We start from the raw sequence: 27,354 nt of genomic DNA, 5'->3' as shown, positions 1-27,354 counted from the left end.
CCTATACCTTAGTGTGATTTGCCTCTCTTTCACTAAACATAATGCTTTTATTCCTGTAATTCTTTGTATTTTATGTCCCTCTAAATAACTTCTAAGTTTATTATTTGAATATATATAAACAAATTGTTATCAAATTATAATTGTAAATAACTTGTTAATTGTATTAAAAGTGTAGATTGATATATACATATATTTAATGTAATCAATGTGATGGTCTAAATTGAACCTTCAGGATTTTTATCTTGCTACTTGGTTCAAAACCATGAAATGGACTACAGAAGCTGGTAATGTATCAAAACAAACAAACAAACAAACAAAAACAGCAAGAACAACAACAAAAAATATTTTCAACAGGTAAATTTTCAGTTTTGCATGCAGAATAATGAAACTTCAGAAGATCTGTCATATTCTTTTCTATGGAATCTCGAAACTCCTTCTTAGGAAACTACTTGAGTATTACTTACAATTCTTTCCTGTATAGGTGAAAAGCCCACTGTTTTAATTGCTTTTCTTAATTACTACTTTATTTATTGCAAGGTGTTTAGTTCCCCTTTCTCCAGCTTGCTCCTATGCTAAGACTGATTTCTAGTTACTTAATTTTTACTGTTAGTTATTAATTATTGTGGCTAACAAACATTATTACAGGGAATACTCAGGGCTTGCTTATGTTTTAAACCGAATCTATATCATATGGGTGTTGGCCTCCCTCGTTTCCAATACCAGCGCTGAATTAATTACAGTGAAAAATTAAGTTACTTATTAGATTAAAAAATGGCTTCTCAATGTGTAACTGCCAGTAACAAAAAAAATCAAAGATTGTTTTTTTTCTAATGACTTGTTATTCACTTGCTGAGTCAAAATTCCCCTTTCCGGGTTTTCTGGAGGAATTGAATTCCTCTTTGCAACTGATGCATAGTGTTGCATCTGTTATCAGGAAAAATGTTTTAGCTTAAGTTTCTCTTTGTCTTTTCAAGTTAAGTTTGTGAGAGGCAACCAGAAAAAACGTATCTTACTAGCAAATAAATAGTACCTCTAGTACCTCTCAACTCTGCATTCAAAATTCATTTCATGAGCCCTTACGCTAAATTTGCTTTCAAGTGCTTTCACCATTTTCAAGTAAAGATAGTAGGTCAGCTCTCACTTCATTTTCAAAGAACCCAATGTATGCTGAAAACTGTCACTAGACTTTGCATCACAAGATTATCTTAGTATTGAGCAGAGTTTCCACAACTGCCTTTTATTTACTGGGACTTTTTTGTTTCATATGCCCTCTGGCCTACTCGGCTGTGACAGTTGCATACAATAGATTGTGTTACATAGATCTCATATAGTGTATTATACCCAGATGTATTCTTTGAGCATTTCAGATTTTCCATTCAGAAAAGCCTCTTTGTTTCCTAGGTATTTTCTTTTGTAGCCTTTTGTTCAGTGTTCCTTGTGTGTCACCTCTGGAAATATAGTGATGGTTATTGTGCGGGGGTAGCAGTGCTTGGTGCATTTTTGCAGTGCTTGCAGAAGCCTTGGACTTGTCTCCATGTACTTCTGGAGGACAGCTTTACCTTACCGATGTCTTGCATGACCTTGTGTACAGTTGCTTTCATACGGTAAATACTTGTAGCTAAAGAAAGCCATTATTTCTGAATAACATTTATTTAAAACTATCTAATAGAAAGCTACTGCTTTTTGCAGCCCATCCTCAGGGCCCGAGGGGTGTCTGAGCAGAAGGCACTGCATGTCCTGCATGAGAGTATCTATCTCATCTCCTAACAGCTCAAAAACAGCAGGCCTGGATTCAAACCATTGGTGGCATTTCTCTGTCTACAGACATTTCCAGCCATGTGTGCTTGCTTTTGTTCCCATTCAGGGACACCTAGGTCTTCCCACATATCCCAGGAAGTTACGTTTTCCATTTTTAGAAGGAGATTCAACAGGCGCTGCACCACCGAGCCTTTTATATCACTTGTTTAATTCTCCCTTTCATGCAGATTTCTTCTGCCCACAAACCTGAAGGCCAACTATGTTTAATTGGGTCATGCAGTGTGTGTGTGATGAGGAACTTGCAGATTTCCCAATGTTTTCAGACCTTGTGAGCATGGTGTATATTAGGTACACCTTATGTTGTGCATAAGACCAAAACACAGATGCTACTTTTAATTATGTGTTTTCCATACAGAAGGTTTTCCTCCTCTACCTGCATATTAGAAAGGCTAGTTCTCAACTTTTTTGTTTTTACATTAAGATCACTTTCTGAGTCTGGAAAATTAATGGTATTCACCCTGAGAAACACAAGTTGGTGTTTTAGAAAAAGGGACTGTTTAGCCATATTCCTTACAACATTGTTTTTAAACCTAAAGTCTGGTTGAAATCCACAGTCTGACAAGCAGCTGTGAGGAGAGTTCTCTTAGTGGGAGAACTTACCTTATCTCACCTGCACTCCAACTGGGTTCTGTGAAAGACTTCTTACAAGTGACTTGTCCTTGAGGTAGTCCTTTAGCAAAGGTGAAAAAGAAGGCCAAGATATAGGGTGTTCCTGACTCTTTGATGTATAAAATAAATAAATAAAATTATGTTAAAATGGAAGAAAATTATTGGTGGGAAAAGGCAATGCTGTCTTGAAACATTCAGAAAGAAAAATGGCGAATAGTATCTGTGGCTGTAATAATACCTAGTGAGCTTGTAACATTTCTGCAGGTAGGACAAATTCAAATCTTCTGGATTCCTCTTGTGGAGTCAGATTTCTGCTTTTACCAGGGTTCTTGATCAGAGCAGATTTTACAGCTCAAGGAGCAGGAAATTGAAGAGTCAGTATTTCTGCCTATTTTCAGCAGCTTTTAACTCTTACTCTAATCAGCAACTGACTTGCTGGCATATGGTTTAGGGCATGAATCAAAGAAGCACATGGTTCCAAAGCCTCCTGTTTGAACTGAGCATGCTGCCTCTCCTGCACTATTTTATCAGATTTCCCCCACCTTGCTTTTTACTGCAAACACTTTGCCATGTGCTGAGTCTATATGTAGCAGAGGGAGGAAAGAGAAATCCATAAGGAGACTGTAAGTACCAGTAGTGCTGCCATTACTGCAGCTTTGTCAAAATCAAACATTTTGCTCAGAAGACTAACAATTTTCCCCCTTTGATCGCTAGTAGTGGCCAAGCTGAGTTGTGTGACTTGACAAAGATATGTGTAGAGCAAGAGCTCTGCTTCAGTCAGGGTATCTGACATCAGGTTACTGTTTACTTTTGCTTGCATCCATGGTAATGGTCATATCCAGTTCAGTTTAATCAGCAGTTGACTACAACATGAGAGAGGGGAGCACATGTGTGTATACATAATATCTAAGCTGTATTTAGAAGTTCTTGACAGAAATAAATAAACTGAACTAAGTAAGAGATCATACTGCTTTCTTTTGTCACCAAACCCCTGCTAGTTTTTATAGTTGGTTTTCTCTCTTTTTGTTTTTTTTTTTTTTCTCTCTCTTTTTTTTTTTTTCTTTTCTTTTCTCTTTTTCCCTGTTCTGGCAAGAGAGACCTGCACTGAGAGTTGAAGTGTGAGGTACAATTTCACTTAGATACATTACAGACTTTGTTCTGCAGGATAGGGCTATAGGGGTAAGAATTTAGTCTTGAGAAAGAGGTCAAATAGGGGTTTCATATTCATTCAGCTCCTTATGGGAATTGCTGACTTCCTACTGAGGTGGTCAAGGATCATAAAACAGGCACAGAGAAACTGCTTTGATATTTTTGTCCCTTCAGGCATGATGCAGTTTTTGCAAAATTAGAGGTTTTGTTATTAGTGCGAAAGAATTTCACTGCAACATTTAATTGATCCCAAAAGACTCCTCTTTTGCTTCATCCACCACAATAGAAAAATTACCTATCTTTCTGGAAGCAGAACTTGTTTCAGAATTTGCAGACAAAAAGATGGTTTATAAGTATATAACAATCATACTGTGGTAGGAAATAAGGGCCAGATATAGACAACAACTGCATGAGACACTTCATATCATAAATCAGCATGTTTCATCTAGCAGCTGTGTGATGGGTCAGGTCCTGTTAAGTCATCATCTTTCCAGGAAGCAAGGGAGGATTGATGCTCAAGTAATGATTGATAGTTCCAGCTTTTGGCTACCCTGTGTGGACAGTCCTGCCTACCCTCCCTCCTGCTTCCAATGAGTTTATAACCTAAGGAATAGAGGTGACATTTCCCTGAAGAGATTTTTCAGGAAGAAGCAACAGGGGAAAAAATAAAGGAACATTCTAAAACAGAATAGGATATCAGGGATAACAGGCTGCAGTCAGCACTGTGTAGGTGCTGGGTGGTATGCTCATCATGGCTAGCTGTTGTCAGACTGCAGGTTTTAGTGCTGGTTTGGCCCAGATGGAGTTTTGTAGTTTTACACATTTTCACTAACAACCTTGTCCTGCTCATGCGACATGCAAAACAGGAAGGATGAAGATGTGTGTAGAAGAAATTGAAATATGTGTAGCCAAAACAGGTATCAACATCTGAAGGTAATAAATAGAGTATGAAATGCAGAAGAATATAGGAGTAATATTTCAAATATTGCTGGTATTGGAGGGGATGCCTCACACTTTTGACCTGACTGTTAGGAAAGATGACTAAGTTTTGGGGTATCCAAGGATTTCTCCAGAGTGATGTTTTTCCAGGTCACATTTTATGCTTTTTTTCAGTACATCATGCAATGAGTGATGTGCTATGAACCCATCAAGCTAGTGGATCCTGGCACAGAGACTGTGCTGTGCCAGAGGAAATGCATGGTATAGTGGAGATTCTCTCTGAGAGTGCCCTCACTAGGAAGCCCCTTTGCAGGGCTCAGAGAGTTAACATCTACAGATCAGTATTATTTACTTGGGCTTTGAGGATGCTGTGTTGAATGACTGAGCCTTTAGGCTAGTCCTGTTAAGTCAAAATATTTACAATGATGTCAGGGAGTTGAACTTGGCCCAAAAGCTCATTCAGTTGAAAAATGTATTAAACTATAGGTAGGAAGAAGAATTTGGTATTGACTCTGACCAGGCAGAGGAGGAAAGAGGTTTAAACCTTGATTACTTTTCACTCTGTTTACCTAACTAAGCATTCAAAACTATTCCTTATTTTAATTAAAGTTTGGCAAGGTGTCTTCTGCTGTTCACTACAGGAAATGAAGAAAGAGCAAGCGTGAGGTGGGAGAAGAGAACCAACTGTTTTTCTAATTGTACTGGATGCAGTTAGATGCCAAAACTGCATGTGGACATGTAACAAGATCTATGTTACTGCCTCAGTCTAACAGCTTTTTAGTAAATTTATCTGTCAAACTTCATTACTATTAGAATATGATTTCAAAATTAATCTCAGGTTTTGTTTTACTTTTTTTTTTCTTCCCCTCCCCCCTCCCCCCCCCCCCCCCAATAAGCTATAGTGTGCCTCATTAGTACTAGTGTAGAGAGAATTGAAGGAGAAAGCTGCATCTGAAGAACTGAACAATTTTAGATTTGCATTTTTGGGGGATTTTCTCCTTTTATAAGAATATGTTTTGTAAAAATTAATTGCGATATACAGTCCTAGACATTGACTTATACCATCCTAACCTGTCTTTTGCAGAGAAGATTACCATGAAGATGGTTTCTGTCAACCATACAGAGGAATTGCATGTGCTCGAATCATTGGAAACAGGACCATATATGTGGACTCCCTCCAGATGCAAGGGGAAATTGAAAATCGAATTACTGGTAAGGTTATAGATCTCTGTAGCAGAACTGAAAGCTATGGAAATATCCAATTCAGGTACAAGCAATGTACCTGAATCCTTTTCAGGTTTTTAAGTCAATGACTAAGATATACTCTATTAAGACTCAAAGTAGGTGATCCATTCTCTCACTTGTGCATATAGCAGAATTTGAAGCAAGGAAGCAAGAATTAGAAGCAAGGAATTTCCTTGCCTTAAGTAAAATATTGGGACATTTTCTTTTAAACAACTTGTAGTTCCTGCTGGAACTTCTTGCATGACAGATTCCAACACACGATTTTTTAAAAAGCAAATGCCTTCTCATGTAAAAATGAATAAATAAATAAGTTGTGCCTTAGTTTTCTTGAAATAAGTATAGTGGCTTTTCCCTTGAGTTTCCTCCCATACTGCATAATCACAGAAGAGTCTGGATTTCACACTGATTTATATAAAGCAAGAGCTGACCTTCCTGTGCTCTGCCCCTGCTGATTCCTTCTCTGGTCATCATTTCAGAATACACTCATAAAATGTTTCCAAAATGTTAATGACTTTTAATGGGCTGTATATCAACACAGATTTTTCTTCGCTGGACTTTCACTCATCAGAGTGATCATTGATGATAGCAGCTGCAATTCTGATGGACACAATCAAAGCAAGCAAATCAATCTGTGGAACAGAGCAAACCTTCTATTGTTATATATGGCCAATTAGCACAGTCCATCATGAGCTTATTTGCATCTGGCCAGATACAGCTAACTAATTGAATCTGGAATTTAAACAGAACCAGTTGCCAAAAAAATCTTGAGTTTACTTGTCATCTCTGTCCCCTTAAATATATTACTTTAAAGGCTCATTGTCAAGCCAGAAATCCAGGTCAGTTTTTTTTTCTTCTTGACATTAGGATATGGTGATCAAATCTGGGATAACTGAAACCTCAGTTCCAATCTTTTTTTGTCCTTCTATGTCTCATTTCCCTCCCTTCTTTCTCATGTACTCTGTTGGAATTCTGGTCTTTTTTACCATTCTATCACTAATAAATTCATAGTATTGATACCACATTTTTGCTATGACATCAAATCTGTCTTGACCAGATGCAGAAAATGGTTATTGATCAAGTCATATTTGTTTCTGGAATATACAACATGAACATTCATAATCTGGCTGGTGGTTCCCCAGTACCACCAATTATTGGTTAGCTTTTTGGAGGTTGTGGGCTGGGACACTGTACAGGAGTTAGAGAGAATTTCTATTGTTAACTTTCTTTAGGCTGAAAACTCTGAACCACCGCATAGAACTGCCTAGTACCCAGCTAGGCAGTAATGATAAAGTATTAATAACTTAGCATTTTTAGGGTATACACATCTGAAGGACATACCAGAAGCCATGTGCAAACTATACGACTTCATAGTCCTATAGAACTATAGGACTTCACAATACGCTTTGTTCTTGAGTCTTCTTAAAAATAAAACAAGTGTTGCGATACTGGGTGTTCCCTGCCCAAATGCCGGTATATTTTTGAAACTCCTGTACCTGGTTAGGTAAAGTATTTGCTGTATAACTTCTCCTTAGATTTTGTTTACATTTTTGCCTGTGCTTTTTAAGTTTTTGGTGGAATCACTTTGTACTCGGAACTGTACACCATTCAGTGGAGGTTGTGACTGGGTAACGGTGACACCTACCGTCCAACAGTACAACCACTTGAAAAGGTCACAGGCAACATCACTGCCCGTGTCAGGGGGGTTGGAACTAGATCTTTAAGGTCCCTTCCAACCTGAGCCATTCTCTGACTCTATAATATCTACAGGGAATTTCCATTCTGCATTCGGAATGAAATCACTTCATCTCTACTGCCTGTGGTGCTGCTTGGTCCTGGTCATGCAGTAATATGAGAAACAGAGCCTGAAAAAAAAAAAGGAGGACACTTAGGGGAAAAACTTGAAACATGACTTAAAAGACCGGAAGGCCAACAATAAAGAGTGCATTGACCTCACCCCTGAACCGTGGATATGTGTGATTAGCAATGTCTTTACTGTGCTGTTTAATATCTATTTGACTGAAAAAATAAACCCCTCAGATGCTTTAATCTTTCCACATATTTCCCACATATTTCATTCAGATGTCCTCAACATGTTTCCCACATACTTTGTTCAGATGCTCTTCTTTCAGTCTTCAGTCTGGAAAGAGACAATCTGGAAAGAGACCTAGCAGTACAATAATAAATTCAGGGGTTTACCATAGTTTTGTAGGAGCAAGCAAACTTTGAGAAAGAAGCTTAGAAAAACATGAGTGGCTGATGGGGTTTCTGGGCCATTTCTGGCAGACTTGGAAAACCAAGGATCTTGGCAGTGATATGCAGGGTTTGGATGGGGAAACACTTCATACTGCTGATGTTTTGCTCCCGGTACTGCTGCCTGCCCTTTGGCACATAGTAATCAGACTCTCCCTGTGTTTCTCCATCTGCATTTCTTGTTTCTGTGCTATGCTATCACTACACACCCTTGCTTGCTTCCCATCAAAATAAGGCCACGATTATAAATTACGCACCTTTCCCTCCTGGCAATCTAAATTCTGTAACACCTTCACAAAAATTAGTATGGAATTTCAGATAGCCAACTGCTTCTGTCCTGCAAGTTGAATTTTTCCCTGTTAGTCTTAAGGACATGTACATCTCATAGCTGTTTTCTGAGACCTGATGTTGTGCTTGCATCCAGTATTGAAAGGTTATGTTCCTGTATTAAAATCAACAAAGGTACAGGCTGTACAAAAGGCTGGAGCTGGGGCTGTTGCATGTGTGATGTTTAGAAAGAGATAGGAGTTTCTCTCATAGCAGGTGGCAGCAGGAAGTAGATGGTAGGAAGGAGAGAGCTATACAAGAGGGAAAGAATTGATCCATAGGTTAGAAAGACACTGTTGAATGACTTGGGCTACTCATTTCCTTTCTTTTTACAATGTTCATAGGTGGGATGTGCAGTCCAGCAAGCCTTACTCAAAACTGACGTTTTCCAGTGTGGGATTGAATGTTTCTATGTTTAAAGCTTGATTCATCCCAGATATATGATGCACAACATGTACACTTCTCTTTTTTACTTCTCTCATTATTATTATTATTACTATTAGTAGTAGTAGTAGTAGTATAATTTATTTTATTTTATCATGCAAGAAAACTCCCAGATAAACATTAGTGTGTAGGTGGTGAGAGCTGAAGGAGAGGATCAAGTCATTAACCTTATCTCATCAATACTCATCTTAATGCTATCAGTATTCTGATATTGATTACATTTATTTTTTCCCCAAACTGCTGCCAGTTAGGCTTCTCTTATAAATTAATAGCAATATCTCCCCAAATACGAATGGCATACTTCCTTTTGTCTGTCAAGACCTGAAAAACACTTGTCTTGCTTATTGATCAGAATGTCCGTAGGAGAAAGAAGCTAAATTATCCTCATTCAAATTTTATCCAACTAGAAACTTTGGGAACTTTGGTCAGCATTCTGTTAGGTGAATCTTGCCTTGGATCTTTATCCTTTCAGGTTAGTCAAAGTTAGTCAGGTGCCAACAATTTACTCAGTTAGTTACCTGGGTAACTTCCTAAGAACTGAGGTCCTACAAGCTAATTGCAGATGTCAGAGGGTCTCTGGGATGCTGTGGTTTATTATTATTATTAATAATAATAATAATTATTAATAATTATTATTTTTATTTATTTATTTTTTCCTGCATTTGTCACCTGTCCTTTGCTGTAGAGATAACCTCATTGCCCTACTGCTCAGTAGGCTTTCAGAGCCCCAACTAGAGGTGAAAGATGTAAAAAGTAAATGATGTAAAAATTGTTTTGAATGTGTATTGTGAATTAATACTTAAACAGTATTTTTATTCCTTCCTAGCTGCATTTACCATGATTGGCACTTCCACACATTTGTCTGATCAGTGCTCACAGTTCGCCATACCATCGTTCTGCCACTTTGTGTTTCCTCTGTGTGATGAGCGCTCTCGGACCCCAAAGCCACGGGAGCTGTGCAGGGATGAATGTGAAGTTCTGGAGAATGATCTCTGTAGACAGGAGTACAACATTGCGAGGTCAAACCCCCTCATACTGATGCAGCTGCAGTTGCCTAAGTGTGAGGATCTCCCACGACCTGACACACTGGAAGCTGCCAACTGTATAAGGATTGGGATCCCTGTGGAGAGACTCAGCCGATGTAAGTCAATATACTGCTTTTTGCAGTGTTAATACTGACCATAATCTTGCATTGTTGTAAGGGACAGTTAGGATGGTGAGGAAGCTTAAAGGACGGTGTTTAGTACTAGAAAGGGTTCTGTCAACTACCCTGAGCTACAAAACTGTGTTCACAGTTTTGTGAACCTGCCTCAGATATGCTTGGGGCAGCCATGCATTGCAGGCTTCCCTTCCCAGGTGCCTGTCCCCATCTCTGACTCCATTCTTACCTTTCTGGATGAGTCCTCCTGTACAGCTATTCGTGAGCTCTGTTTACATGTCAGTAAACCTTAAATTTGCTGTGGAAGCTTCACTGGAAAAGTCTGCTAAGAAAGTTAATTTTCAATGTTCATTCTTTCTATATGGAAATCCACAACAGCTCTAACTCTGTAAACTGAGCTTGGGGTGTAATTGTCTTTCTTTACCCACACAGGATGGGTGAAAATGTTAATCTCACTTCAGTGAATATACATTTGCAAACAGGAGTAGAAGGGTTGTTCAGTTGTCAGTTGTTATGTGCTGACAATTTCTCTGCCTACTAGATTTCCTAGCTATTTATCACCAGCCTCCTACAAAGCTCAACAAGGAAGGTCCAAGAGACTAAAGATGGTTTAAAGTTCAAAGACTGATAAGATTATTCTGAATATCCGTTCTCTGAAGCCAGAGTTAGGAGCAGGGGTAATGACATAAGAGTAGGCATGCAAGACTTGCTGTGTGCTGATAAAGCAATAACCCAGTGTAACTGGGAAGCAGAATTAACTGAGAAAGTGATGGTAGAGTGGATAAGCCAGGGAAAATATATCAAGCAAAACGAATGAGCATAAAAAACAAGTCCAGCAATGATTTGGAAGTGTGGCTGCCTGTGACTGTCAGAGATAGTGGTGCTCCCTCTGGTGGAACAGCCGCAGTTGAAATGCCCTCAATTTTTTTTTCAGGAAATGAGAAACGGAAGCTTTGTGAGTGTTGGATTCCTGAGGGCTGGGGAGGGAGATTTAGAAAAATGAAGAAGGCAATGTTGCAAGCATACAGAAGAAAATGCATGTTTCAGTTCATTTGCTACATGTGAGAGACAACAACTCAAAAAGTATGGAGAGAGGGTAACAGCAAAACAGAGAGAATAAAGATAGTTCAGCAGATACAAAAGTGATGTATATAAATAGAAGAAAAGCTTGAATCCCTTTTTTTATAAAGGAAAAAAGAAGAAAAACTGACAAGAGGCAATAGAAAATACAGCACTTGTTTCTCTTGTAAGTCAGCATGTCAGAAAATAAGATTATGAGAAATAAAGGTGGTACAAAGTTTACACTGCTGGCACCAGAAGACTTTTCCTGAAATGAAACTCATAACTATAATTCAGTTGAATTTATCTTTTCCTGTATCTAAAGGTCCATACATACTACTTAGTACTAACTGACATACAGAGTTACCAAATAATAGTGTGTACAGCCATAAGCTGAGACACGCAAGGGCAGAATTCAGATGTATCTGTGTATCAAAGGGTACAGACTGCCACAGAACTGAAATTAAAAAAAAAAAAACAAAACAAAACAAAACAACAAAAAAAAAAAAAAACAAAAAACAAAAAAACAACAACAACACAACTTTGATTTAAATCCTGAAGTACCCAAATTCAAGTACTTAAATCCTAGCATGCTTTGTTTTGGTTTTGGTTTATTTTTGCTTTGTTTTTGCTTTTTACATAAGTGGCCTACGCACTTCAGCTGTTTTGGATTTGCTGGCCCCTGATTGTTTTGTTATTTGTAACTTTTCACCAAACACTTTTTAACAGATCATCAGTGCTACAATGGTTCTGGAGCAGATTACAGAGGGACAGTCAGCGTTACCAAATCTGGCCACACTTGTCAACTCTGGGACTCCCAGAGTCCCCACAACCATGACCTGACAAGTGCACAGTTTCCAGAGCTAGGTGGAGGACATGCATATTGCCGTAACCCTGGAGGTCAGATGGATGGGCCTTGGTGTTTTACAAAGAATAAAAACGTACGCATGGAACTGTGTGACATACCTTCTTGTAGTATGTATTCTCTTTCTTTTTTCCCCTACTACTGCCCCAAATCCCATGTGATTTTTAATTGTCCGTATTTTACAAGTGCAATTTACTTGGAGAGTTAAGTTTTCAAATGTTTCACTTACTATAATGTGGCATCCTTGTATTGTGTTATACACATTTAATGTTTTCTTGCCAGATGATAAATTTGTTATCTGTATGAGTTTGGTTCGCTCACATTACTCAGTGATATATTGCTTCTGCTCTGTGTGGCATCTTAGAGTCAGTGAGGATTTTTAGATCCTGTAGAGGGAGATATAACACTGCACTTGGTTGCAGGGAAACTGAGTGAAGCACAGAAGAAGGGATGTCATGAAACAGATGATTGTATCAGAAGTGCCCTACGTTATCTGCTTGTAGATCTTGTACTGCACGAGTGAGAGCAAAAATAAAAAACTGCCTCTCATAGCTTAATGCAGTCTGTTTGCTTCCCTGTATTGGTGCAGACTTCATTCTAGAGCTGCTACAGTGGTAATAGTCATTAGATGTGACAAAGCAATTTGGTACTGTGCTTCATTAGGAAGAAACCCATGTCATCTGCAGCAGCAAATGTACCATGAAAGCCATAAAAATGTTTTTATTACAGATTGCCTGTATATTTAAGAGCGCTCAAAAATGATATGAAATTTCTAAGTTCACTTTTTTCACAGTAACATGATTTGACATATACAATAAATTTCTACATTGCATGTAACATGGTATAAAGTAACGTGGGGAAGTGGTTGTGGTGAAAGCAGTAGCCACAAATAGTAAAACCACAGACTGCAGAAGACTTCCTAGGCAGTTCCAGTGAATGTTTTGGACATCACTGTGCTGTCCTACAGTCTCTAAGTACCAAGTATTTCAGAAAGCTTCCAGAATAGTCTTATTAAATGTATTGATGACCTTTTCATCGCTGTCTCACTGTAACATAAAACCACTTTAATTTTATTAAGTACATAGCAAACAATATCTCTGTCAGGGGGAGGTGAGATTTACTTTATTCTGGGTGGAAGTGGTACCAGTGGAGTTAAAAAGTGGAGAAAGTGCTGATGAAATGGCTGAGGTGAAATGAGAATGCCAGACTGTAACAGTGTGCCCTGGTTTATCACATTGAGATTACTGCTTTATATACTGTGCTGAAGACTATTCACTTATTTTATATTCCCTGGACAAGATACTGCAATTACAGTCAAGGCTATATTCTGCAGTTTCTACAACTGGAAGCTTCAAAAATAAAGTGAAATAAACCATATGCTGGTACAGCCAACACAAACTGCATTAAATCTGGGAGTCCAAGTTTATCTTTGTACTGCTTGCTGCTATGTTTATTCAAATGTATTAGAAATATTTCATGGAAAATTATGAGGAAGGGGAGAGTAACACAACTTCTGTTTTCAATTTAGAGGTGTTTTCTTTTTGTTAAAAAGTATATTGTTAGCAATTATGGCCATTCGTTTTATTTATTTATTTATTTATTTATTGTTAACGAATTAAAAATACATATTATAAATGGTGAACATTTCTGTGCTGACAGGTCCACGTGACAACAGCAAAATGGGAATCCTCTACATCCTGGTTCCCAGCATAGCAATCCCTTTGGTTATTGCCTGCCTTTTCTTCCTGGTCTGTATGTGCAGAAACAAGCAGAAGGCATCTGCTGCTACACCACAGCGCCGCCAGCTGATGGCATCTCCTAGCCAGGACATGGAAATGCCACTCATTAATCAGCACAAGCAGGTATTTCTTCCCAGATTTTGCTTAGGCCACAGACTTCCAGTGTGTCATGATTTACCTTGTCTCAGATTTTCTGTGCTGGAATCAAGACGTTTTGCAAGGCACCTAGTTTTCATATTGTGATGGCCATCTACTTTAGTGAACATGAGGTCTCGCATTCACTAGCTGTGTCTAGAAATCTTGCCCTCTGGCAACAGCTTTCAGTACGAAATATTTCATGACATCTGCACTTACCTGTCAATACCCATTCTTGCGTCCTGTCTCAGTGACTGGGAATGTTGTTATTTCTGATCCAATCTTCAGCCTGCAGCTCATTTTCGCTCTTGGTAACAACAAGACTGGTTAGCTTGTTTCAAGCAGGGTGCACAACGGGTTTTCATCTTTAATCTGTTGGCTTGTTCTGCTGGTATTCTTAGCCACCACAAATGGGGAGCTGAGCTGAGATGCAACAGGCTGTGTTTCACAAATGATGGTGAAACAAAAACAGCTTTGAGTTGCAGTCTATAGATCTCATCTCCTGCATATAATTTTCTGGGTCAGTTAAATGATCTTCATGTTAAAATCCTGTTCATATCTAATGCTGAATTTCTAATCATAGCATTTACAAAGCACACATTCTCAAAAGCAATGCCCAGTTTGAAACAGTTGGCAAAATCTGCTCAAGATACGGCATATTTTTTTGCAGGATATTACTGTTTGTAACAAATGACATTGATTTTGTATGATAAGGTGGAGGTTTCATGGCTAAGCGTGGGCTGTGTTGGAAACTGTCTGGTACAGTTCACAGTCTGTTGGGCACTAAAATCAGAGCTTGTTCCCAAATCACCTGTTAAAGCCTCTTTCCAGCCTGCTCTGCTCCCTCCTGCTGCAGTGCCCTCTGTGTGAGTCTGTGCTGGCTGTGCCTGGCTTGGCCAGGGACTTCTCCAGCCCATGCTGCTTGGGACATGCCCATCAGATCACCATCATGAACTCCCTTTCTTTCCCTGCTAGTTGGAGATGGGAGGCAGTATCCAGGGATTTCTGACTTGGCTTTGCCAGCTTTTCCTTCCTGTATCAGAGGGAAGCTCCTTCCTCCTTCTGTTCTTCTTCTTTCCCACTCTTTGACACAGCTTGTTCAAGTTTTCTCAGCACCAGTGATGTGTACTGCTGCCCATAGGCAGGGGCTGTTGCTATCGTGCGATGGAGGAGGAAAGATAAATCTGATATTGGAAAACTGAAAGAGGGAGTGTTCAAACCTTCTTTTATTGGAAAGGATGTTCCAGTTCATTCTGCAGCTGCCAACTCCTCATTCAGTTCCCATGGCCTTTTGAGAGTGGGCACATCTGTGCTGAACTGTAGGGCAAGTGCAGTTGCATTTAATAGGTATCATCATTAGCCTGACTTACTCTGAACTGATTATTCATCTAGCTTGCAGGAAATATGGTAGCTCCTTTATTGAAATAATTAGGCTTATCATCTTGCAGCATAATTCAATTTACACTTTTGATAATAGTATAACTAATTTCAAGGTAAACTGTAAAATCAATATGCTGGTGTGAATATATAAAAAAGTTGAAATGTTATTTTGACACATTTTATCTTCCATTCAGAGCACTGTGAGCTTTTCTTTAATAGATTCTGTTGTTCAGAAGCACTGTGATTTTTTACTGATTTTCTTTTTTGTTTTGTTTTGTTTCAGGCTAAACTTAAAGAAATTAATCTGTCTACTGTACGGTTTATGGAAGAACTAGGAGAGGAGAGATTTGGAAAAGTCTACAAGGGGCATCTTTTTGGTACTGCACCAGGTGAACAAACGCAAGCTGTTGCTATCAAGACACTTAAGGACAAAGCAGAACTGGCTCTTCGGGAAGAATTCAAACATGAAGCAATGATGAGATCACGATTACAGCACCCAAACATTGTTTGTTTGCTGGGAATTGTGACAAAGGAACAACCCATAAGCATGATTTTCAGTTATTGCTCCCACAGTGACCTGCATGAGTTCTTGGTGATGAGATCTCCCCATTCAGATGTTGGCAGCACTGATGATGACAAGACAGTCAAATCCACTCTGGAACCAGCAGACTTCTTCCACATCGTGACTCAGATAGCTGCAGGAATGGAGTATCTTTCAAACCACCATGTTGTTCATAAGGACTTAGCCACTAGAAATATATTGGTGTTTGATAAACTGAATGTGAAAATATCTGATTTAGGCCTTTTCAGGGAAGTTTATGCTGCTGATTACTACAAACTGATGGGAAATTCCCTTCTTCCTATCCGTTGGATGTCCCCTGAGGCTATTATGTATGGCAAGTTTTCTATTGATTCAGATATATGGTCATATGGAGTTGTGTTGTGGGAAGTTTTCAGCTATGGCCTGCAGCCTTACTGTGGTTATTCTAACCAGGATGTCATTGAGATGATCAGGAACCGACAGGTTTTGCCATGTCCTGACGACTGCCCAACATGGATATACACTTTGATGTTGGAGTGTTGGAATGAATTTCCCAACAGAAGACCAAGATTTAAAGATATACACAACAGACTTAGAACGTGGGGAAACCTTTCAAATTACAACAGCTCAGCACAAACCTCTGGGGCAAGCAACACCACACAAACAAGTTCTCTCAGCACAAGCCCTGTCAGTAACGTCAGCAATGCTAGGTACATTGGACCAAAGCAGAAAACTCCAGCTTTCCCTCAACCGCAGTTCATACAAATGAAAGGGCAGATGAGACCGATGGTCCCACCTCCTCAGCTCTACATTCCAGTCAATGGTTACCAGCCAATGCCCGCCTATGGTGCCTATTTGCCAAATTTTTACCCTGTCCAAATTCCAATGCAAATGGCTCCTCAGCAAATGCCCCCCCAGATCATTCCCAAACCAGGCTCCCACCACAGTGGGAGTGGATCCACCAGCACAGGCTATGTAACAACGGCTCCTTCCAATGCATCGGTGGCTGACAGGGCTGCTCTGCTCTCAGAGGGCACAGATGACACGCACAATGGAGCAGAAGACATTGCTCAGAATCCTGTCCAAGAGGAGGAGGAAGAGGAGGGGTCTGTGCCAGAAACAGAATTGCTGGGTGATAATGACACACTTCAGATGGACGAAGCAGAAATTCAGTCTGAAGCCTAAGGAATGTGGCCTCATTACTAAGGATTTCACATCACTTCTGTGATTGGAGACTGTAGATCTTTAGGCTAAAGATCAATGAATTTGATTTGACTAAAAGAAGCACAACCAAAAATCTACACCCATGTAAATTACAGCAATAATGATATAATGGGTTTATTGACCATTGTCACCATCAGCATTTTGCAAATATGATGGTATGGAATTGCTGGGTTCAATCTTTTTTACAGTCCTACAGTTCTTGAGGGAAGCTGCTTTTCAGTAATGTACTGTTGCTGTGCAACATATTGCTGAGTAGCATTGCACATCATGTATATCATGATATGTGAGTGTAATGTTAGTGAATTATGCTTAAACCAATAACACAAAAAGGAATCCAACTACAGTTGCCCTCAGCATATAGAAGTGCCCTGGTTGTGATGAACAGCTTAGTTTATAGTATTTATCTCTTTGATATAATGGACACAAGATTGTTGTTTGCTTTTTGAGTCTGAAAAACTAACAAGTTGAGAATACTGATCCGTGGTTGTATTATAAGAAAAGTAGAGAAACCGAACATAAAATTGGCTGTGCTGAGTGAGACCATGGGTCTGTCTAGCCCATATACATGTCTCCATAGACAGTCAATAGTGCTTGCCCAGGGAAGAGTAAAAGGGCAATTTCCCTTGAACCGTTTCCCCAGGGTATTTCTCCAGGCTCCAGCAACTTGTGGCTTAGGGACTTCCCAAGCCAGAGGTGGAATTTTTTTTTTTTGTTGTTTCATTACCTTCAATGGAATTTTCTTCCATGAATTTATCCAAAATGATTGGGAACCCACAAAAACTTATAGCATCCACAACAACCTGTGGAATAACATGAGAGAAGAGAGGATGTCTTTCTTTCATCATTCCCAATGAATGACTGTGACAGAAGCTTCCAAATGACATCATCTGACTGCATTTGTGGATGAAAGTATTTCTTCTCTGCTGTGTATTTTCAGCAGCAAGCAGCCTTAATACACTGTTAATCAAAAATGGGGATATTGTAGGTATGCACTAACTTAACAATCCAACTTTAATTGCATATTGGTTGTCAAGTAAAAAAGGCTCCACATACATGTTCCTACATTGTAAAAATGTTGGGGTTTGTACGGGGTTATAAACTCACTTGATTTACTGCAATTACTGCTGGATTGCATGTGAAACCATGTATTTTTTTTTTTCCTGCCTCTTTAGTGAAAATGGTTCTTTGAACTTTAGAAGACCAAAATAAGCAATATTGTACAGAGCGCTGGTTTTGTCTTCTATTTGCAGGATGAATCATGTACAGACCTTAAAATGTAATTTATGTTTTACTACATTTTATATACCTTTTTCTTTGAAATATTTGGATTTTTTGAACAAATGACTTTATAACTTAATCATTTACAATATTCACATGTGGTACAGTTTTATTGTATTGCTGTTTCCTTTTGTTAAACATGCAGACTGGTCCATACATTTCACGACTCTTTCTGTAATACAAGAAATACACATTCTCGTTGTAGTATTGTAGCCAACACACACTATAGCTATAAGTTGTACATCCAGAACATGGAGTATTCAATAAAGTAATGCAAAAAGTATGATTAAGTATGTTATCTTTATAGTTCCTACAGCTGTTTTTTTGTTGTGGTACACGTCAAAGTAGAAATGGCCACAGTCCCTTAGGTTACAGATATCATGCCTAAACTATTGATTGTTTTGTTGTGCGTGGTTTGGTGGTTTTTTTTTTTTGTTTGTTTGTTTGTTTTGTTTGTTTTGGTTTGTTTTTTTAATTACATGGGGATACATTTTAAGTCATGTATCATTGTGATCTAAACTCTATGTTCATGGTATGGCAGCGTTACTTGTTTCCAGCATTTCACCTGGATTTGGAAATGCACTGGTAGGAATAAAATATGAAAACTTTATTGCTTGTGTTAATATAATGCAGCTTTGGGTGCTATTAATAAATAAAGGATAAATAAAAAGAAATGTGAAGTTTATTTACTCTAAGTTCTTTGTTTCTCCTAGGTTTCTTGTTCTCATGTTCATATACTTCATTAATCAACTACATTCATCCATGTAGTTGGATGGGACCTGGACAGGACCTGGACAGGCTGGAGAAGTGGGCCCACATGAACCTCATGAGGTTTAACAAGTCCAAGAGCAAGGTGCTGCACCTGGGTCTGGGCATCTCAGACATGAGTAAAGACTGGAAGAAGAACTCAGAGAGCAGCCCTTTGGAGAAGGACTTGGGTGTTCTGCTGGATGAAAGGCTCAGCATGAGCCAGCAGTGCATGCTTGCAGCCCAGAAGGCCAACTGTGTCCTGGGCTGCATCAACAGAGGACTGGCCAGCAGGTCAAGGGAGGGGATTATCCCCCCTCTGCTCTGCCCTTCTGAGGCCCCACCTAGAGTACTACACCCACATCTGGGGTCCCCTAGCAGAAGAAGGATGTTGATCTGTTAGAAGGGGTCCAGAAGAGGGCCACGAAGATGATCAGAGGGCTGGAGCACATCTCCTGTGAAGAAAGGCTGAGAGAGCTGGGGCTTTTCAGCCTGAAGAGGAAAAGGCTCTGGGGTGACCTAATTGCAGCCTTTTGGTACTTAAAGGGGGCTTATAAAAAAATGGAAAGCAACTTTTTACTCAAGCAGATAGTGACAGGACAAGAGAAATGGTTTTAAATTAAAAGAGGGGAAATTTAGACGACAGATTAGGAGGAAATTCTTCACTCAGAGGATGGTGAAGCACTGGCACAGGTCTCCCAGAGAGATTGTGGATGCCCCATCCCTGGAGATGTTCAAGGCCAGGTCAGATGAGGCCCTTGACAACCTGATCTAGTGGGAAGCTGAAATAAAAGGCAGGAGGGATTTGGGTATAGCAGTCAAATGTGCCAAAGCAAAGTCTTGGTGCATGACAGCATTTTCTTATGGTTCATGTCTCCCAGAGCACAAAGAGCCAAAGGGCTATAGTATCCGATGGTGCCTTGGGCAACCACATTGGGCAGCTGACTCCTGTATACAGTAAGCACTGTAGATGGGAGAATGGAATGGAATGGAATAGGGCAGGGAGGACTGGTCTGTCATAGTCTAAGTGGGGAAACTAAGTGATAAAACTAACTTGCAGATGTGCATTCCTCCTGCACCATGCTGGTGCAAACTAGCAAGACCACCATCTGCATCCAGTTCTGGCACTGTCTGAGATTTGAGTAATTGAATGATCCTTTCAGCTGCCTTGTCTATTTGGACTATAGGGAGGACAAAACCATAAACAGCACAATATAAACAAGTATGTAAGAATAAAGGATACATCCACAGTGCAAACTGAGAAGTACAATTGGCCTTATTATTACAAGCTTTGATAGGCAGCTTCATTCATTCACCATCATATTCTCACCATCATGATTCTCAGTTTCCTCTAATGATTTTCCTGAAGTCTGACCCAGAAAGACATGTTCGTTGCATGGCTTTGAACATCATAATAAGTCAAGGGGAAATTTCTTCATAGTAACTGTAACTCAGACTTTTATTACAGATATGAATTTGAATCTTGTTTCTTACATTACCGGAAGAATTTATTAGATATCACTTGACTTCATGTTTGGACAAATCATCTCAATGGCCATGTGGGACTGAAGGAAGTAGGTCAGATGCTTACTTGGCAAGAGCTCAGGGACACTTTTTGGGATGAAGCACTTTTAAAACATGTCAGACCTCAAGGTGTTTCCCAAACAAATATAAGGATGAAACAGCCACAGTCATAATCAAATAATGTCATGTTTTACTGTTTTTAGTTGGACCTTGAATAAAGAGTAACTCATAGTTGCTAGCTGGCTAGAATCTACCAGAAAATATTCTCTGAAAGAGCACTCCAGTTACCCTACAGTATGAAGAAGAAATCCGCTAGCAAAGTCAGATTCTATCTCAAAGAAAGTTCTGAATTCATATTGGAAGGAATAATATACTTTCCTATTGTATAAATAAGTTTACAAAATGTTATTGCATGGCAAAAGTCAAGTTTAGGGAATTTTCTCACAGACACAGGGAAAGGAGTACTAGAAGATACAGTATGAACAATGACATGGCTCTGTGAATGAGGTTTACTTTTATATTATTAGAAAACTGAATTTTGGTCTCTCTCCTTTTTTTTTTTTTTTTTTTTTTTTTTTTTTCTTCCCAAAGTGACATTGTGTAATCTTTTACTTTTGCCCAGCTTGCACATATGACAAATTACTGGCTCCCTCAGTCAGCTATATGAGGTTTGGACAATCAAGGAGTATTATTATACGTGCTCAGCTGGCAAGGTGAACCAAGCCCATGATAATCTGGTAAGGCTTTCCCTAGACCAAAATGTACTGTAGCTACTGTATTAAAACATAGGAGAGTTAGTTTTACAGGGCTTCCTTTCCAGAAAAATTCTGTAAAAACACTTTGTACCCAATTCTCCTGTCTTGCCCTATGCTGGGTGTTGAAGACTGTAGCACCAGGACTCTAAAGCCACTGCTCTTCCTTGACAGATACTTAGTGGGGGCTCCTAACACTGGGTTACAACTGCAGAAGGCTGGGTCCCTTGGCTTGTTATGTGATCCCAAGTATAAGGCAATCTCTGCACGTGCATGCATACCTACTTTTAGAAGACAAGATATAAGACAATAGCACCATGTTCAGGGCCAAAAGAAAAGTATGTGGATGCACATACGAATGTACATACACACAAAAAGCAAAGGGCAATGCATATTCAGATAAATACAGTTCACTAGGGGATGTTTCTTCATTTACCCTCTCTGGAATGTGCAGATGTTCCAGGGCTGCTTGAAGTATTATGCAGGTTTGAATCCAAAACTAGCTCCTCCTAGTGCTCCAGAAACTCTTTGTTTGGCAGTACTTCCAGTCAGCCACAGTACTTGGGATTGTGCCAGGAAAAAGTCTGGAGGACAGCTTGGCACAAGGACTCCTCTGGAGCACTGCTCTAGTGCTTTGGGGGCTCAGCCAAGCATTTCATATGGACCTCAGAGTATGGATACCTACCCTGACAGATCTGTGCAAGTGACCTTTAGAGTAAAGTACTGCTATGCTGTAAAGCATACATGCTGTTGTAGCATGAGTGTGACTCCAGCCAAAATTAGGTCTTATGCAAAGTTTGTCTTCAGTGTTTCTTCCTGCCTTGGTGTAGGTGGCTTCTGGCTTGCAGAAAACATGGATGGTAGGCTCCTTCTGGAAAGACATGTATTTCAGGGTCCACCAAATTGCTATTACTGAGCTTAGAGAGGTTTTGTTGGTGATACTGAGTGGCCATGTGAAACCCCACCATGCCCAGAGGAGAAGAGATAGCACTGGTCCTTTGAATAGCAGCATGGATGGTGGGCCTACTCCTACGGGAGCGTATAGTGTCCACACCAAGGTGCAGGACAGCTGGGCCACAGCTTGAACAGGTATGCCTGAGGTCCTGCAATCAGACACAACAGCAAATTGCCTGGCTTAGACAAGTATCCAGACCACTCAAGTTTGGTGGCCCACAGTTGGCCTGGTGCACCCAGAAGAGCTGAGAGCAGCCTTGTGAGGTTTCTAGCTCAGGCGCAGAATGGGTACCTCCTTGTGTCAGCTGCAGGCACTTGACTGTCAAAAACAGGTGTGGGGGAGCTTTGGGGCCTTTAGGTGGGGAGAAGGTGGAATGTCAACCATCACAGCTATGCTCCCAATCTCTCCCCAACTCCTGTGTTGAGCATCTCAGCACTCTGCCCAATCCAGGCCTGGTCCAGTGTACTTTACATAGAGTACATTAAAAGTATGGTTCTACATTTTAGCTGAAGTTAGCTAAAATGAAGCTGAATGTTAGCTAAAATGAAGCTGAAATTAGTGAATCTTTAGCAAGATTGCACAAGCAGAGGGAAGTAATATAACTGAGGTTATGGCAGGAGCTGGAAATAGTATGGGGTTCACAGGGTTGTAAATCTCCAGGAGAGTCGGAATTTAAAATAATACAATACTGAGGGAACGCAGAATCCGATGTAGTTACTTCTCATTTCTATTGATCTGAAAGAGGAACTTTACTTTATCTCAAATGCAGTGTACCTGATGGTTTAACTGTCCTTTTAAAGACCTGTGTCTAAAACTGGAAATAACCCATCTGTTTAGTAGGTTCTTTTGCTAACTCTAAAACTGGTGGAATTAGAAAAATAAAACAAAATAAAATTAATGCTTTCATTTAATTGAACATTGGTTTCCATGCACAAGGTAATAAATAATCATAATGGAGATTTACAGAATATGGCTTTTATTGCCAAGTATTTTATATTTGTTACCGGAGAAGATGTTTTATGTAGGAGCCACCCTCCACATAGTGTTTCAAATTTCTTTTCAAACTACTAAAGTGGTCACTGGAGACATTGTGAGCTATTGTAATTTCAATTCATAACAATCAGTTTTAACAATCTTACAAAGAAACCTAACTCTAATTCTTAGTCTTCTTTAAAGGTAACTATTTGATATATATCACCATTAATAAATGAAAGGAATTCCTTTCAGAACCACAAAGGACATTGTAATTAACAACATGATTGTAGGTAAGAAAATAGGCAGCAAACTAGAGAAGTAATTGACCACATAGGGACTGTCTCTTAAGTCATTTAAAAACAGAAATATTTCAGGTGCATAGCATTAATTTAATTTAGATGTAATATGATTGCAGCTGAGGCTGATTATTCTTGAACTGAGGGAATAGTCTGTGGTTTTACAGTTACTGTAAAAATCTACAGCTCTTAATTCTATGAATACATTTTTCATAAACTGACATGGTTTACCATTTAATTACTTTCACATCAGATTTAAATTAAATATATATTTGAGAGGTAAGCTGAAATATTAGGAGAAATATCTTCTAAAAGAACTAATAGCCATGTGTTTTTCATACCAAGAAGGGGATGTTGTGTTTCAGTTTTTCCCACTGTCTTGTTTTCACATCAAATGTGTCTCCTTAGTGCATTTTTCTGTTCCCAGCTGTTAGGTGATCATTTCTGCATAAATTATCAGGGAAGTACTTTAAATTATAACCTGTTAACACTGAGAGAACTGGGAATAAAGAATTTGTTTCTTTATGAAATGAAGGTATTATGTTCCATCTTTGCTTCCTCTGTTCTTTTTCTTTTAATATATTCTTTGCCCTTGCCCTCTCTTAGGTATTTCTCAGAGGACAACCACAACATTCACTAATGCATTTCCTCCATATGAAATATTGTTCTCAAAAGACAGACCCAGTTTTTATATTTATAAATAGATATGTTTGTGAATGAACTCAGTCTTGACATGTTGAAAAGCATGCAGTGGTAAAAGCGTAAGGGTTTTGTTGTTCATTAACTTGCAAACCCAAGCATTTCCAAACAAAAGGGTGTGTGGAAGCAATGACTTTGGTTTTCAGTGTAAGTTCACCTCTGACTTTGCTGTGGCCTCTACTTCTACATCCTGTATGATTTTCTAACACTTTTCTGTCTTTAAAGGTGCTGGCTTTTTGTCAACATTCTGCAGCATCTTTGTTTATAATGAGTGACTATATTTGTAATTTTTTTACTCATTCTGTTAACCAGGTATCTGAAGTGAGCAGTTACATTCAGATAGTCATCTGCAGCCTTTAATTAAGCAATTTATTTCCATTGCACTCAAATCTTGAGTTATCTCTATAAATTAGGAATGCAAGTCTTATTTGTAAGATTAGCTAAGTAAATTAAAACTTTGTTTCTACAGCACGAAGTGGATGTTGTGGGAAAAGTGGATTGTTGTGGGAAATGCTCCCATACAAAAGACTCTTTTGACAGACTTCTAACTTCAGTAGAAAAACTTGTTAGTATACCTTAAATCAAGTACTTGGAAAGTGTGACAGCAAGAGGTTCAGCTAACTAACCAGCTCCCTGTTGGACATGTGAAGAAATGTTCCTGCTTCACTGTGAAAAAAAAGGTATTAATGTGAGATTGTGGGGGTGAGGGTGCATCTGGCATCCCACAGATGACATAAAGAATGAAACACATCCCTGGTTATCTAAAGGACTGTTCCTGGGTATGAAAAAATGTGCTTACAGTAGACCAATGCTTATAGAATTGGAGAAAGAAGAGTTCACTAACTATATGCATTACTGTTTCATGTGGGTGGGTTATCTTGATGCCTGTTAAGGGTGCTTTTGTGGAAAGAGCTACTCCATGTTGAAAAAAAAAAAAAAAAAGAAATCAACCCAAACCACTGCAATATTAATTTCTGAAACAGTTGGGATTCTTCAGACATTCTCCTAAAGACACAGCAAGGGATTCTACCGGTCCTCCTTACCTTCTTTGAGCTCAGGCTGGTCAATTCATCTGACTCTCTGTGACGGAGGTGACTCAGCACAGCAGGAAGCCAGAGGCACAGGACTCATTACTGGGCAGCAGCTTTATGGTGACACCGCTGGAGGTAGCAGTCTGCTTAACAGACTCTAGCTAGGTATTAGACACTGCCCTAACTAGACGCAAATCTCCATGCCTGCTTATCTTTCCTAACAGTGTTTTTATGATGTGTGGGATTAAACACAGACTGAGTGCCTTCCCATGCTTCTTGTGTTGTGCAAAATTATTCAGCCTTCTGTTGTTGTTTCTTCTGTAAATAACAATGTTTTGGACTGCATATGGGTATTCTGAGGGGAAACTCATGAGATACAGGGGTATTCATACTACAGGAAAACTTATTAGCCTCCTGATACTGTATGCCTCATGCTAGAAATGTCATGAGGGCATTACAAAAAGCCATCTTCTCCTGCTGCCCAAAAGATTATTGTGTCAACTGCTTGTGATGTTCTCGGGCTTGGTCTGGGCTACAGACATACTGGACATACTGGAGGCACATGTAGCTTTTTTTTTTTTTTTTTTTGCCTTTTTTGTGGGAAAGAGGGGTTTGGGGGGGGTGGGGGGGAGAGGGGAGGAGAGGGATATTGGTCTGAAATGAGTAGGTGCACCTTATAATGACAAATGGTCTTGAGGCCTGAACCAAAGCCCATTGAAGTCATTGGGAAAAACTCTTCAGTTTCAAGAGATTTTGGATTAAGGCCATAAGAAACATTCATCTTGTTCTTTTAGATAAACACTCCCCATCTTGTAATCAGTGTTATTAAAACATGGGTTATAAAATCTTCTTTTTTCTTGAATTGTACCTTTAATACAGAGCAAACATTTTATTATTTTCTGAATAACTTAAAAAGCCTGTGACTTTATTTTATTTTTCTTTAAACATGACATTGTAGCATTATAACACCTTAAAATGTTCTGTGCATACCAAAAAGAATTCATGGTACATACCGTATCTTCTTGTAATCATTTTGTTCACTAGCCTATGCCGTTGGGAAAATATTTTGCCAAAATAACTTGCATGAAGCCCTTTTTTTTAAAAAAAAAAAAACAAAAAAAAACAACTTTGTGGCTTTGCTTGGAAATCAGAGTACATATTTGCAGTAATCTGCTTTTAATAAGTGGGACTTAATATAACTACTTTTATCATGCATTTTTAAGCATGTTAATATATGAGAGGTTTTGGGGAAGGGGGAGCAATTTGGTATTGTAGAATCATAGAATGGATTGGTTTGAAGGAATATAGTTCCAACCCCCCTGCCATGGACAGGGACACCTCCCACCAGACCAGGTTGCTCAAAGCCCCATCCAGCCTGGCCTTGAACACTTCCAGGGATGGGGCATCCACAGCTTCTCTGGTCAACCTGTTCCAGTGCCTCACCACCCTCAGAATGAAGAATTTCTTCCTTATGTGTCATGTTAACCTACCTATCACTACATTCCCTCACAATGAACCCCTCTCCAGCTTCCCTGTAGGCCCCCTTGAAGTACTGGAAGACCACTCTGTTCTGCCCAGAGCCTTCTCTTTTCTAGGCCAAATAATCCTAACTTTCTCAGATAGTCTTCACAAGAGAGGTGCTCCAGCCCTCAGATCATCTTTGTGGCCCTCATCTAGGCTCACTCTAATAGGTCTATATCCTTCTTGTGCTGGAGGACCCAGAGCTGGATGCAACGCTCCAACTGAATTTTCACAAGAGTGAAGTAGAGGAGGAGAATCACCCCACTTGACCCTGCTAGCTACTCTTTCTTTGATGCAGCCTAGGATATGGTTGTCTTTCCGGGGTACAAGCACACATTGCTGGCTCAACATTGAGCTTTTCATTATCCAGTACCCCCAAGTCTTTCTCTGCAGGGCTGCTCTCTATCCATTCTCTGCCCAGCATGTATTTGTGCTTGAGATTGCTTTGACACAGGTACAGGACCTTGCACTTGGTCTTGGTGAACTTCATGAGGTTCATGTGGGCCTACCTATCAAAGCTGTTAAGGTTCCCTTGGAGCCTGCAGGTGTGCCAGGAACTTTTGGAAGGGATATACCTTCATCATGAGGTGCATGTCTGACAGGGTGTGCCTGAGCAAGGGAGAGAAGGGTCAAGGGTCTAAGAGCAAGCTTTTGCCCTGCTCTGTGGCAGCATTCTTTGAAGACAGACAGAGT

At 39.5% G+C, this 27,354-nt stretch overlaps 1 protein-coding gene across 1 annotated transcript in view; it reads left to right on the top strand.

Moving 5' to 3' along the window:
* The window catches only part of ROR2 (receptor tyrosine kinase like orphan receptor 2), a 149,409-nt gene extending 130,965 nt beyond the window's left edge, over positions 1 to 18,444 (top strand). The window contains exons 5-9 of the mRNA XM_082784405.1: positions 5,600 to 5,727; positions 9,608 to 9,922; positions 11,729 to 11,974; positions 13,524 to 13,726; positions 15,402 to 18,444. Of these exons, the coding sequence (XP_082640531.1) occupies positions 5,600 to 5,727; positions 9,608 to 9,922; positions 11,729 to 11,974; positions 13,524 to 13,726; positions 15,402 to 16,844 (2,335 nt within the window). The 3' untranslated portion in view covers positions 16,845 to 18,444. The remainder of the gene's footprint in view (positions 1 to 5,599; positions 5,728 to 9,607; positions 9,923 to 11,728; positions 11,975 to 13,523; positions 13,727 to 15,401) is intronic.
* The last annotated feature ends 8,910 nt before the right edge of the window (positions 18,445 to 27,354 follow it).

The sequence above is a fragment of the Aythya marila genome, assembly GCF_965140915.1.
Source record: "Aythya marila genome assembly, chromosome: Z".
NCBI classification, from domain to species: domain Eukaryota; kingdom Metazoa; phylum Chordata; class Aves; order Anseriformes; family Anatidae; genus Aythya; species Aythya marila.
Note: the sequence above shows the minus strand (reverse complement) of the source record. Positions and strands in the feature narration are given on the sequence as shown.